General features: G+C 38.2%; 1 protein-coding gene across 1 annotated transcript in view; it reads right to left on the reverse strand.

The window, feature by feature from the left end:
* The window catches only part of LOC110963958 (1-phosphatidylinositol 4,5-bisphosphate phosphodiesterase beta-1-like), a 57,587-nt gene that overhangs the window by 13,220 nt on the left and 28,758 nt on the right, over window positions 1–15,609 (reverse strand). The window contains exons 17-25 of the mRNA XM_051959714.1: window positions 13,849–13,945; window positions 9,777–9,861; window positions 9,023–9,147; window positions 8,664–8,818; window positions 7,406–7,573; window positions 5,002–5,101; window positions 4,132–4,236; window positions 1,491–1,603; window positions 1,263–1,413 (exon numbers count right to left, since the gene is read on the reverse strand). Of these exons, the coding sequence (XP_051815674.1) occupies window positions 1,263–1,413; window positions 1,491–1,603; window positions 4,132–4,236; window positions 5,002–5,101; window positions 7,406–7,573; window positions 8,664–8,818; window positions 9,023–9,147; window positions 9,777–9,861; window positions 13,849–13,945 (1,099 nt within the window). The remainder of the gene's footprint in view (window positions 1–1,262; window positions 1,414–1,490; window positions 1,604–4,131; window positions 4,237–5,001; window positions 5,102–7,405; window positions 7,574–8,663; window positions 8,819–9,022; window positions 9,148–9,776; window positions 9,862–13,848; window positions 13,946–15,609) is intronic.

Consider the following 15,609-nt stretch of genomic DNA (forward strand, 5'->3'; position numbering starts at 1 on the left):
CAGACATAATATAACAAAAATCTGAGAAAGGATTATAAAGAGAGACACAAAACACTAAAAAAATAAGTAAGCAAGTCACAAAATTACAAAACAAGACACATAGTCATTAAAATGAGATAGATGAGAAACCAAATGGTTAAAAATGACACTCGGAGTCATTAATCTCCACGGAAGTCTTTGTCATGGTGCCCATTGGTAGCTAAACTCCCACAATGCTCTCTGCTTTAACATGAACTGTAGTCTGAGTGACGCCTCCTTTGGTCTCTACAGGATTAAACAGGAGGAGGCTCCATCTGGTGAAACAACCAGGAACTACAGCTGATCTACATTTACTGACATCATGGAGAGAAAACAGGTTTTATACATCTGTTGGAGCCTCAGTACACCCTACCATCTAATACATTTACCCTCTAACACTGCATTTACCCTCTAACACTACATTTACCCTCTAACGCTACATTTACCCTCTAACACTACATTTACCCTCTAACACTACATTTACCCTCTAACACTACATTTACCCTCTAATACTACATTTACCCTCTAATACTACGTTTACCCTCTAATACTACATTTACCCTCTAATACTACATTTACCCTCTAATACTACATTTACCCTCTAACGCTACATTTACCCTCTAACGCTACATTTACCCTCTAACACTGCATTTACCCTCTAACACTACGTTTACCCTCTAATACTAAATTTACCCTCTAATACTAAATTTACCCTCTAATACTACATTTACCCTCTAACACTACATTTACCCTCTAATACTACATTTACCCTCTAATACCACATTTACCCTCTAATACTACATTTACCCTCTAACGCTACATTTACCCTCTAATACTGCATTTACCCTCTAATACCACATTTACCCTCTAATACTACATTTACCCTCTAATACTACATTTACCCTCTAATGCTACACTTACCCTCTAATACTACATTTACCCTCTGACACTACATTTACCCTCTAATACTACATTTACCCTCTAATACTACATTTACCCTCTAATGCTACACTTACCCTCTAATACCACATTTACCCTCTAATACTACATTTACCCTCTAATACCACATTTACCCTCTAATACTACATTTACCCTCTAATACTACATTTACCCTCTAATGCTACACTTACCCTCTAATACCACATTTACCCTCTAATACTACATTTACCCTCTAATGCTACACTTACCCTCTAATACTATATTTACCCTCTAACACTACATTTACCCTCTAATGCCACATTTACCTGTCGTAGCTGCTTGCTGATTGGCTGTAGAAGCTTTCGGTGTTGTGGCGATGGGGGTGTGGCCTGCAGGTCCAGAGGTGGGACTCAGTCCATTCTCCAGTGGAGCTGGCTTTAGATCGTTCTTCCTCTCGACGTTGTTTTCGACTTCATCCTGGAAACCGACACCAAGAAGACTTTCAGGAAAACGTTTAACTGTGAAGATAAAGTCTAAATGAAGTAGAAACTGACCTGCGTCTGAGTGTCCTCCTCCCCGTCCTCACCAGTCAGAGCTGCCAGCTGTTTCGACCTCTGCTCCAGGAGGTTCACGTATCTGATGGGGTTGGAAAGAGCCTCGATCACATCTGGAGGAAATATGGAGAAAGAGCAGTAACGTGCCGTTGGAGTTTTACAAATGATGTAAAAAATGACAGGTTTTAAAACATTTTTGACTCTAAATTTTTTCGCTGTTTTGTTAATTTACAGAAATAAAGGATTTAATTAATATGTTTTTGAGCAAACATTTTATTTCTGACCCTTGTTTCCACAGTTGTCGTTCCTCCACGGACACATATTAACACTATTTAATCAAGTACTTCTGAATTTTAGTGATTTTTTTTAAACATCTAAGACTAAATCTCAACCTGAAGTCAAAATAAAGGAACTAAAGTCTGGATGTAAGCAGCTTGAAGTTTTAACTGAACTGAGCAGAATAAAGGACTCTTTGGACAGAAATGTCTGCTGATGTTATGTGATTTAAATTCAGGGCTCCAGACTAACTTTTTTCCTCGGAGCACAGTGGCCTCTAACTTTAAATTTTAGGAGCGCAAGCACAAAATTTAGGGGCGCACACAAAAATTGAGTAAATATTCACATTTTCCTCTCATTTTCACTGTATTACTGATAAATACTTGAACAATAAATGCAGAAACTATGTTTTCAATTCACATTTTATAATGCAGCAGTTGACACAACTGAACAAGAAAAGCACTCAGAGCACAGTGCTCCACCAAGGCTGCTCAGCTGATGTATAATTTCAGACGGATGAAATCTTTCATAAAAAATAACCTTGTGCTGAGCGCAGGCATGTGTTATGCATCTGCATGTTGTGTATGGATACCAAATTGTGTGTAAATTACTGTTATATAGGTCTGTTGATCAGTTCATCACTTTTGACAAGCCTTTATTTTGCTAGTGTTAAAAAAATAACCCCTCCAAGCTTCCTCCAAGCTTTTATTTTGAAGATGTATTTTTAATGTTGCGGGCTTTTATTGTGTCACCATTCCAGCGGCACAGGAAGTGGTTCTCTAAGAAGCAGTTTCTTGAAATGACAAAGACGCTGCCGAAAAGTCCAAAAATTCCCGTCAAGATGAAAGAAAACGGTTCCAGCTGTTGCTGTCTAGTAAAGGATGTGTCTAAACTTAGAAGCAGCTGGAATGAGGACAAGAAAGGAGGGAAGGACAGAAAGGTGAATTTGTGTTCAAAATAAGGCTGAATGTAATTAAAGGCTTTGTGAAACATCAGGAGCTTCACCGGCCTTCACCCCCTGCTCTCACACACATTGGCCCGCCTTCTTCTTCTTTGATGTTCGTTTCCTTTCTCCTTCTTTTGGAGTTAATGTCGGTTAACCAGCTGATTTGTGCATTACTGTCTACTGGGCTGAAGTGTGGAGCAGAAGATTGTCGGTAACAAAAAATATTCAATAATAATTTTTAACAAATCGGTAAGTTTACTGGTCGCACATGCACGAATAGATGAAAAATTTACTCGCTCTGTCTCAAATTTTAGTCGCAGTCTGGAGCCCTGCAATTATCTCATAACTTTTAATAACCTTAAAAAATCAGAACTTTAGCAATAGTTCCGGATGTTTAAATATCTAAAGCTTATTTTACAGTATATGACTCCTTGTGCACGTCTACATAGCGATGTGTCTGCCAGTAGGAGACACGCTAGTATTCTGGGTGGAATAAACCATCCATTCTCTCTATACACTGCTTTATCCTCACTAGGGTCATGGGGGGTGCTGGAGTCTATCCCAGCTGACTCGGGTGAAGGCAGGGGACACCCTGGACAGGTCACCAGTCTGTCACAGGGCTACATATACAGATACACAATCACACTCACATACACACCTACGGACAATTTAGAGTAACCAATTAACCTCAGCATGTTTTTGGACTGTGGGAGGAAGCCGGAGTACCCGGAGAAAACCCAGCATGCACAGGGAGAACATGCAAACTCCATGCAGAAAGATCCCAGGAAAGCCGGGATTTGAACCGGGGATCTTCTTGCTGCAAGGCGAAAGTCCTAACCACTACTCCACTGAGCAGCCATGGAATAAATCAATAAAACTATAAATACTCAAATTAAAACTAGTATTTTGGACGGAATAAGCCACTTAAGCCATAAATACTTGAAGAAAAACTAGTGTTTTGTTTGGAATAAAACAGTTAAATTCTAAATATTTGGAGAAAATCTAGTATTTTGGGAGGAATAAACCACTATAGCTATAAATACTTGCAGAAAAACTTGCATTTTGTTTGGAATAAACCATTTAAACTACAAATATTTGGAGAAAAATTAGTATTTTGGTTGTAATAAATAACTTAAACTATAAATACTTGGAGAAATCTAGTATTTCATTTAGAATAAACCAGTAAAACTATAAATACTTGAATAAAAACTAGTATTTTGGGTGAAATAAATCACTTAAACTACAAATATTTGAAGAAAACCTAGCATTTTGGGTGGAATTAACCACTTAAACAATAAACACTTGAAAAAAATATTGAATGAACAAAGAAATATCAGTGATTTGTTTGTATAATGAAATTAATGAGACATTTGGGCTTTCAGACTGGTCAGTTTTTAGAAAAACTGTCAAAGTTTGGACCTGCAAACGTGTCGGGGACGTAATCTTTGACTTCAATGTAGACGAACACGGCTGGTAGAATCAGAGACTGATTCTTCTCGTTCCTCAAGCCGATGTAACGATAACCTGTGGAGAGAAACAGAATGAAATAAACTGATTTAACCGTCGTCTGGGTTATGTAAGGACATAAATATCTTATAATGTATAAGGTCTGAGAGCAGAGAGAGAAGCAAAAGCACGAGTTTAGTCACATTATGAGGAAGAATTCAGAGTTCTTTCAGTTAAAGTAGTCAAAGCAGCAGCAGGTCTCTGCAAACTAAGTGGATTATTTTTTTTAAAAAGTACGTCTGAAAATGTCAGTTTTTCTACTCTGTGCTGCCTTTTGACACAGAGCATCATAATTATAGTTCAGGAAAATGCTGACATTTTTTTGTACCTGTTAAGTTTTTAAAAATTGTCCTGCAAAACCCATTTATTTTTAACCCTCTGAACCAACAATGGGCTTCTGGGAAACTGGAAGCATCACTAATATCTGAACTTTGAGGTTTATAAATGTGAGGAAATTTCACAAGTTTAGGCTCAGATTTGGTCAGCTGTCCAGAAACAAGACATGAATAGTTCAAGGACTGTCTAAAAGATGAAATCTTACATTTCTCTCTGATTTTGGACATTCCTGCTTTCATAAATGCTTTTATTTCAGCAGTTTTGTAAAATTACATGCAGAAAATCTGGATTGCTGAGGGGTAAAAAACAAACTTGAAGACAGATCTCTTTGCACAAACACCACAGGAGCAAAAAAAAAAACCTAACGCTCACAGAAAACTGCCTCAATTTTTCTTAATAGAGCTGGAATAAAGGGTTAAAACAAACACGTGTGAACTAACTACATACCTGGTCTGACGGCAGAAACTGGAATAATTCGATGACCGATAAACTTCCCGCTTTCCTCAAAAGCAGCGATTCTCAGAGAGGCCAGAGTTGGAAGAATCACCTGAGAAATAGTTAAAGTCACATTGTCAATGAGAAATATCTGCTGCAGCAGCTAAAAAAAAAATCTGTAAAATCTGATGACTTTTTGGAGCTTAAAACAAGAAAACCAGTAAGTTTTCCCACAACAGTTTACAAAGGACTGATTAGAGCACTGACTTTATTCTAACAGATAGCAAATTATCATAATAATATTTAGACACAAAAATACTATAAACCACTAAAACTATAAATACTTGAAGAAAAACTTGTATTTTGTTTGGAATAAACCACTGAAACTATAAAAACTTGAAGAAAAACTATTGTTTTGGGGAATAAACCACTTAAACTATACATATTTGAAGAAAAATTGGTATTTTGGGTGGAATAAACCACTAAAGTCATAAAAACTTGAAGAAAAACTGGTATTTTGGGTCAAATAAATTACTGACTGAAACTATAAATACTTGAAGAAAAACTAGTGATTTACACACGTGGACAAAATTGTTGGTACCCCTCAGTTAAAGAAGGAAAAACCCACAATTCTCACTGAAATCACTTGAAACTCACAAAAGTAACAATAAATAAAAATTTATTGAAAATTAAATAATCAAAATCAGCCATCACTTTTGAATTGTTGATGAACATAATTATTTAAAAAAACAAACTAATGAAATAGGGCTGGACAAAAATGATGGTACCCATAACTTAATATTTTGTTGCACAACCTTTTGAGGCAATCACTGCAATTAAACGATTTCTGTATTTGTCAATGAGCGTTCTGCAGCTGTCAACAGGTATTTTGGCCCACTCCTCATGAGCAAACAGCTCCAGTTGTCTCAGGTTTGATGGGTGTCTTCTCCAAATGGCATGTTTCAGCTCCTTCCACATATGTTCAATGGGATTCAGATCTGGGCTCATAGAAGGCCACTTTAGAATAGTCCAACGCTTTTCTCTCAGCCATTCTTGGGTGTTTTTGGCTGTGTGTTTTGGATCGTTGTCCTGTTGGAAGACCCATGACCTGCGACTGAGACCAAGCTTTCTGACACTAGGCAGCACATTTCTCTCCAGAATGCCTTGATAGTCTTCAGATTTCATCGTACCTTGCACACTTTCAAGACACCCTGTGCCAGATGCAGCAAAGCAGCCCCAAAACATTACTGAGCCTCCTCCATGTTTCACCGTAGGGACAGTGTTCTTTTCTTCGTATGCTTGGTTTTTGAGTCTATGAACATAGAGTTGATGTGCCTTACCAAAAAGCTCCAGTTTGGTCTCATCTGTCCAAAGGACATTCTCCCAGAAGCTTTGTGGCTTGTCAACATGCATTTTTGCAAATTCCAGTCTGGCTTTTTTATGAGTTTTTTTCAGCAGTGGTGTCCTCCTTGGTCGTCTCCCATGAAGTCCACTTTGGCTCAAACAACGACGAATGGTGCGATCTGACACTGATGTACCTTGGCCTTGGAGTTCACCTTTAATTTCTTTGGAGGTTGCTCTGGGCTCTTTGGATACAATTCCAACGATCCGTCTCTTCAATTTGTCATCAATTTTCCTCTTGCGGCCACGTCCAGGGAGGTTGGCTACTGTCCCGTGGGTCTTGAACTTCTGAATAATATGAGCCACTGTTGTCACAGGAACTTCAAGCTGTTTAGAGATGGTCTTATAGCCTTTACCTTTAAGATGTTTGTCTATCATTTTTTTTCGGATGTCCTGGGACAATTCTCTCCTTCGCTTTCTGTTGTCCATGTTCAGTGTGGTACACACCTTTTCACCAAACAGCAGGGTGACTACTTGTCTCCCTTTAAATAGGCAGACTGACTGATTATGAGTTTGGAAACACCTGTGATGTCAATTAAATGACACACCTGAGTTAATCATGTCACTCTGGTCAAATAGTTTTCAATCTTTTATAGAGGTACCATCATTTTTGTCCAGGCCTGTTTCATTAGTTTGTTTTTTTAAATAATTATGTTAATCAGCAATTCAAAAGTAATGGCTGTTTTTGATTATTTAATTTTCAATAAATTTTTATTTATTGTTACTTTTGTGAGTTTCAAGTGATTTCAGTGAGAATTGTGGGTTTTTCCTTCTTTAACTGAGGGGTACCAACAATTTTGTCCACGTGTGTATGTGCAATAAACCACTTAAGCTATACATATTTGAAGAAAAACTGGTATTTTGGGTGGAATAAACCACTAAAACACATGTGCTTGGACAGAAAGTAGGATTTTGGGTTTTCCAGTTTGGTAGGTGTTACAGCAAAGAAAGGTCCTGGATCTGCAGCAGACGTATAATATCAATAATCATACAGGAACATTTGTCTGCATTTCACCTTTTTGAAGACAATCGGCTCTTCATCCCACACTGGATTGATGGCGTTGTTGTTCTGAGAGGTTTTGGTCTTCAGAGCTTTTCTCCTGGTGTCTGCAGGAAGTCCGAACATCTCCACCTCCACATAAACTCCAACCCTCCGCTCCGTCACAAACTGGCCTGAAATCACCTGAGATAGACACAGAAAGAGAACAAATCTGCTACAAATGTATATTGTATTTGTAAATGTGCACATGGACTACATTAGGGACAGTCTCCATTGTTAATAAATTGCAGTATTTTCTCTTGAGGGCTGCAGAAATATGAGAAAGTTCAGTTAAGCAGCTGAAGTATGCTGTCATAAGGTCAGTCCAATGTACGCCGATGAGGACAACATTCTGACCACTGACGGGTGAAGTGAATAACACTGATTAATATAAGGGGGTTGGACATATGAGGCAGCAAGTGAACATTTTGTCCTCAAAGTTGATGTTAGAAGCAGGAAAAATGGGTAAGCGTAAGGATTTGAGCCAGTTGTTGAGTGTTCCTGGTCTGCAGTGGTCAGGATCTATCAGAAGTTGTCCAAGGAAGGAACAGTGGAGAACCAGAGACAAGGTCATGGGCGGCCAAGGCTCATTGATGCACGTGGGGAGGGAAAACCATGTGGTCCGATCCAACAGACGAGCTACTGTTGCTCAGACTGCTGAAGAAGTTAATGATGGTTCAGATAGAAAGCTCTCAGAATACATCAGTTTGTTGTGTCAGGGTATCCATGCTGACCCCTGTGCACCACCGAAAGACCAACAATGGAAATCAGAACTGGACCCCAGAACCATGGAAGAAGGTGGCCTGGTTTGAAGAGTCACGTTTTCTTTTACATCACATGGTTAGCTGGGTGCATCGCTTACCTGGGGAACACCTGGCACCAGGATGCATCATGGGAAGAAGACAAGCCGGAAGAGGAAGTGTGATGCTTTGAGCAATATTCTGCTGGGAAACCTTGGGTTCTCCATCCATGTGGATGTTGCTTTGACACATACCACCTACCTAAACATCGTTACAGACCATGTACATCCTTTCATGGAGACGGAATTCCCTGATGGTCTCTCTCAGTAGGTCAATATGTCATACCACAAAGCAAAAATGTTTCAGGAATGGTTTGAGCTATTTTTGTGTCAAAATCATGTCTTTATTCACTAAAACAGAAACATTATTGCAGGTTTGTAAGAACAATTTTCCAAACAATGACTGTAACAAGAAGGAACTACTGTATAATTTACCTTCACAGACAGCGTGTTCGCTACGATGCCGTCAACAGTGTTTTCTGTAAAAGGGTCAAAGTGTTTGTCTGGACGTCTCATGAACTCAGGCTTCAGTCTGTAGCCGCTGCGACCGTTGTACTCGAACATGAAGAGATTCAGCTGCATGGACAAGTCTGGAACAGAGACATGCTGTTATGTCTGGAAGATTTAAAGATGACGGACAAACAAAGAAAAGCAACTGTGGCGCTAAAATGAGCTCCAGCAAGATACAGAAACAAGACTGGAAAATATTTTACCACAAGACTCCTAATGGTAGCTTAAATGAACTTAAACTCAAGAACCCCAATCATTCTATCAAGTTAACGGTCATATTTTACCGATAGTTTGGTAGTTGAGAGCCACCAGCTGACATCCAGCGTTCCAGAAGAGTTGAGGCATAAAGTTTGACGAATCCACTCTGGTTCCTTTGGGATAGATTCGACTCAGCTGGGATTTATTATATCTGGTTAATGGAAGGTTAAGGATCAATGCAGAGTTGGTTCATTTTACCTCCACTAACCTCCTGAAGAATAAGAACAAGACTACTTTAGCATCCGAAAAAATAGAAAGTACAGAATAAAAGCAAGAAAAAATATGAAAGGACAAGCTGTAAATATAAACATCACATACATAATAGAAGATAGTACAAGGGGAAGGCTAAGTTAAAAAGAAATGTATTTAAGTCATTTGAGAGTTACCACAGAGCCTGATTCTCAAATATCTTTGGAAAAAGCTGCATTTCCAATTTTTATTTTGGTTTTGTGCAGTCAGAAAAGGCAGCAGGAGAAGATCTAAAGGCTCCTGATGGGATATAAGACAGCTCACATAAAAAAATCTGTTGGTGCATAGACATTGTGTCGCTTCTTTCAGCCCTTAAAACATAAAACCTCGTCTGGTCCACATGAACGTCGTCTCTTTCTGAGGTAAAACTGCTGTTATTGACGGTGAAATTCAATTTAAACCTTCAGATTTCTGAAGGTTTATGCAGCAGGAAGAAAAGCATCAAAAGAAGATAGAGAGGAAGAACACAAAAGAAGTGTAGAAGTGGTTGCCATGGCATGCTGTCACCGCGGCAACCGTCGCCAAGGATACTCCACAAACTCCACCGGTGACTTTGTGAGATGCTCCAAAGCTTTGGTCTCCACGAAAGACGACATGTGGTAACAGCGGGCCGCCTCTACACAAACAAAACACACACAGAAGCACAACGACACACACATGAACACAATGACACACAGGAACACAACAACACACACAGGAACACAACGACACACACAGAAACACAACAACACACATAAAAACACAACAACACACACAGGAACACAACGACACACACATGAACACAATGACACACACAGAAACACAACGACACACACAGGAACACAACGACACACAGGAACACAACAACACACATAAAAACACAACAACACACACAGGAACACAACGACACACACAGAAACACAACAACACACACAGGAACACAACAACACACACAGAAACACAACGACACACACAGGAACACAACGACACACACAGGAACACAACAACACACATAAAAACACAACAACACACACAGAAACACAACGACACACACAGGAACACAACGACACACACAGGAACACAACAACACACATAAAAACACAACAACACACACAGGAACACAACGACACACACAGGAACACAACGACACACACAGGAACACAACGACACACACAGGAACACAACAACACACACAGAAACACAACAACACACACAGGAACACAACGACACACACAGGAACACAACAACACACACAGAAACACAACAACACACACAGGAACACAACGACACACACAGGAACACAACAACACACACAGAAACACAACAACACACACAGGAACACAACGACACACACAGGAACACAACAACACACACAGAAACACAACAACACACACAGGAACACAACGACACACACAGGAACACAACAACACACACAGGAACACAACGACACACACAGAAACACAACAACACACACAGGAACACAACGACACACACAGGAACACAACGACACACATAAAAACACAACAACACACACAGAAACACAACGACACACACAGGAACACAATGACACACACAGGAACACAACAACACACATAAAAACACAACAACACACACAGGAACACAACGACACACACAGGAACACAACAACACACATAAAAACACAACAACACACATAAAAACACAACAACACACATAAAAACACAACGACACACACAGGAACACAACGACACACACAGAAACACAACAACACACACAGGAACACAACGACACACACAGAAACACAACAACACACACAGGAACACAACGACACACACAGAAACACAACGACACACATAAAAACACAACAACACACATAAAAACACAACGACACACACAGGAACACAACGACACACACAGGAACACAACAACACACACAGGAACACAACGACACACACAGGAACACAACGACACACACAGGAACACAACGACACACACAGGAACACAACAACACACATAAAAACACAACAACACACACAGTTCTGAGCAATTGTTTTGGCCGCAGCGAAACCAATTTACAATTTTTTTCAGTTGCTAACAAGCATTGGTCCAAACTGAAGTCACATGTTCAAAACTCTGAACACAGCCTGCATTTCCATCACGTATCTCAGCTAAACAGTAAATCTCATCCCCAAAACTGTTTCTCACCAACAAAATACTTAATTCATGTTTCAAAATAAGCTCATTCAACCACAGCACTAGAAAATAGTCTCACTTTGGAAACAAACGCTGTCACTCTGAGCACACTGAACTACAAAATACCAACAACAGAGAGCAGTACATGAAATAAAGTTTAATCTTTCAAGTTTGAATGATTTCTTTTTAGATAAATCAGTATTTTATTATAAAATGTGATCTTTGCACTTTGAGTTTTCTAAATTATTGTAATATATTGCAACAAGAATGAATCAGGAACGCAGCAGTTTACTTCAACAACATTTACGTATTTTCTCTCTGTGTTTGCATCGGTACTTTGGGACCACAAAAAAATAAAAAGTTTACTGTAAACAAAAAAAACAAAACATGCCGAATTCAGAATTCAGGAGGCAGAATAGAAATCAAGAGATAAAACTCAAAAACCAACAACACATGTAAACTGTAACATTCACAACCTGTCGTCTGCATTTGGCCTCATGTTTCCATCCATTACATCTGATGTCTTCTCTGATGCATTGTGGGTAGAACCTTTTTCAGTGTCTGATCCACCCCTGGCAGGCTTCGGGAAAAATATCTCCACACCCAGCATTCATTGCATCCAGCAAGGAGAGCTGGTTGTGTGGAGACTGATCATAAACTTTCCACCTCCACGCTGAAAAAAATTCTTCTATGGGGTTCAAGGAGGGCGAGTATGGAGGTAAAAACAGCACAGACATCCTAAGATGTACGGTGAACCACACAGTCACTGCAGCAAATGTAGTATTTCTTACCCTTTGACCAATCTCCCCTGCTGGCATAAGTAGAATATGAAGGTCATCTAAAAAAGAAATGAGTCTGTTTGTCCTGTATGGGCCAATGCGGTTCATGTAAAAGCAAACCATCATCAGTTTTCAGCTGACAGCTACACTCTGCTGTGTTTGGAATTACATAATGTTTTTATTTATTTTTATTGTCAATATTTTGATATGATTTTCCACAGATTTCAATGTGGCTGCAGCAGAAATTCCTCATGTTTTTTCCCATCATTCTGTTTTGTGGTTTTAACTGTTTTGAACACAGTGTGTTAGCATTTGAACAATGTGCTGTAAAAGTCTAGTGTTCTGCAGGTGGTGAACTAGAAACTGAGAAAAGAGTTCATGAATTTTGGTGACTGTGGTCACTGAATGCATTTTGTGTGAAAGCAATGGAAAGTGATTCACAGTTCAGTCCACATGGACTTCTGCTTTGCAGACTGAGTTAAGAGTTTTGAACATGTGACTTCAGTTTGGACCAATGCATGTTAGCAATCACAAAAACCTGTAATTTGAAAATTAAGATTTTAAACATGAAAACACAGATCAAATTCTCTGAAAATATTCCGCATTTGTATCAGTGTCAGGACTATGCATTCACTGTGGTAGTCGTGGTCAAGAGAAACAAAGAATTACCACAAAGAGATGTAAAATAATGACAAAATGACCACAAAGAGACTCAGAACACCTCCATGCTTCACTGTCAGGACCATGCATCCACTGTGGTAGTCCTGGTCAGGTTCTCACCAAACATCTAGACTCCATCTGAGCTCGTACCTCCTTAGTTTGTCTTTCTGATCCTTTTCCAACTTTGTGAAGTCTTTGTCCGATTTTTTAAGCTCTTCTGTTCAATTCTTCATGGTGAAGTCATTTGGAACAAATTCAGTCATCTTTGGAAGGTTTTTGAACAATCTTTAGACACTTTGTGCAGATATCGAGTCCTTTCAGACAAATCATGGGTCACTTGGGGAACAGTTTGAATCATTCTGAACCATTTTTACTTGTTTTGAGTCATTTTGGAGAAATCTTCAGTAATTTTGGACAAGTTTGGGTAATTTTGAACATCTAGTTTTTCAGAATTAGCATTTCTTTTCCATGTGGAGCCATGACGCAGACATAGATAGACACAGTCCATAAAACTGAGAAAGTTCTGCTGTTCACAAATCATTTTAGAGCCATGTTCGTCAGTTAGACTGACTGGAAATCACAGCTGGGTAGCTTTAGGTTTCTACTTTGGGGCTGAATTTTCCATATATTCTTCATAAAGTGTTTGTTTTCAATCGTTCACAGCAGGAACTCTTTTACCTTCTAACTGAGAAATAATACGTTTATGGAGAGGTGCTAAAATTTTGAATCATTTGACATTTCAGTGATAATGCACAGAGGTGTTCTCACGTCTGTTGTTTACGGTATTTTACTTACAATCCAGTAATTTTGAGAAGTAATGACAAGCTCAATGACAGACAGAACAGAGAAGCTGCTGCTCCAGGTTTTCATTAAAGGTCATCTTCAAGGTGTGAAATGATGATTTTACGAAGCACTAAACAAAGATTAGAGGTACTGTAACTGAGCAGAGTGAGAAAAGTGAGAAACGATGCCAGGAGGAATCAGAACTAAACAACAGATTTCCGGTTTCTTACTCTTGGAGCCTTCGAAGGAGTTGAACTTGGTGGGCTGGACGTAGTTTACCAGAGTTGACATTTCCTCTGTAGCCACCGCCTCCCGCTCAGCCGAGCCCTGAAATCAATAACAGCACAAGTGTGAAGTTTCACACGTTGGATTCAGAGTGTTTGCTTTAAACGGTCCGTTCCAATAAAATGTCCTGGAGGAAACAGCGGCTGCCATTTAAATACAGCAGAAACAAAGCACACATTTAACAGCAAAAACACCAGCAGCAGCTACAAGAAGACGACAAAACCAACAAGACGTCCAGGTAGACTTTAGAACGCTGACATTTATCCCTTCTTTATAATAAATTCTGTCCTTTTATGTCTTATCTGCTCTGTCTGCTATCACATTTGGTCTCTTTATTTCCCCTCATTCGGCTTGAAGTGAATCTAAAAGTGAAACTCTGCCATCAAGAGCTCATCAAAGAGTGTTTACAGGAAGAAAAAATATTTCACATGTGATAAAAAAGCATTTTTTGTCTCCAGAGGGAAGCGAATGAAATCTGATAAAGGCCTCAGGTGGTTTTATTCCAGTCGGTTTGAGCTGAAGGAAGCTGGAGAGAAGTGAGACCTTCAGCCCACGTCTTCAGCTCGCTCTCAGCTCGAGGCTACATCAGCTGCTGCTGCTGCATGATATTAAATCTAAAAGCTGTCGGTGTTCAGCTGTGGAAGATGTAGGAGGAAGATTTGAGGCTGGATTGAGATGAACTGAGCAGCTTTTAGTCTGAACAGGAGCCGCAGCAACACAGAAGAATTAAAAGGTTAACAGACTCATTTTTAAATAATTTTAATCACGACAGGGGAGTCTAATGAAACGTCAATAAAAAAATTCTGTAGAAAATCTGGCAGCAAAGGTGTCAGAAAATCTTTAAAAATGGTGGAATATTGGAATTATAAGTGTAAAAAAACCTGTGAAAATGGCAGCAAAAATCAGTAAAATAATGGTATATTTTCCTTATTTCAATACAGTAAAAATGTGTTATTTTATGGTCACACATAGTGAAAAAGCATTTCATTAATTGTTTTAAAATATACCGATTTTTTAAAATTACGATATTACCTAAAATTTTGAACAATTTGTTTTTACAATCAAAATATAAATTAATATTTTTTGTCTGGTTTACTAGATATTATCTGTAATTTAAATATATTAAAAATATTTACCATTTTCTATCCTTAATAAACATATTTTTATTTTAATTTATAACAAGCGTTTGTAAAATATTTACATATTTCAATAATTTAAATGCAGTAAAAAATAATAGAATAATTTTCTTGTCGAAGTCTAACATTGTAAAAGAACATATTTTTAATTTTTCCACAGTCTTGTGTTTTAGGTATTCTTTTGCTGTTTTTTTCTAAATATGTATATATGTATATATCTATATCTATATCTATAAATATCTATCTATCTATCTATCTATATATATATATATATATATATATATATATATATATATATATATATATATATATGTATATAAATTTTTTCTTTTCTTTTAAGTCATGGAAAATATCTGTGAAATAATTATATGTTCTTGCTGATTTATTTGCAGTTAATCATAAATAATAGTATAATACTAAATCATGTAGTTTTATGACATTGTAAAAGGACTAATTACCATCTAGAGAAAGACTAATTATTGATGTAGACTTACATACATTTTTCCTGTTTTTTTAAAAATTCATTTTACAGTCACATGTAAATTATTAGTTTGTGAAATTAAAAAACAG

The sequence above is a fragment of the Acanthochromis polyacanthus genome, chromosome 15, assembly GCF_021347895.1.
Source record: "Acanthochromis polyacanthus isolate Apoly-LR-REF ecotype Palm Island chromosome 15, KAUST_Apoly_ChrSc, whole genome shotgun sequence".
In the NCBI taxonomy this organism is placed as follows: domain Eukaryota; kingdom Metazoa; phylum Chordata; class Actinopteri; family Pomacentridae; genus Acanthochromis; species Acanthochromis polyacanthus.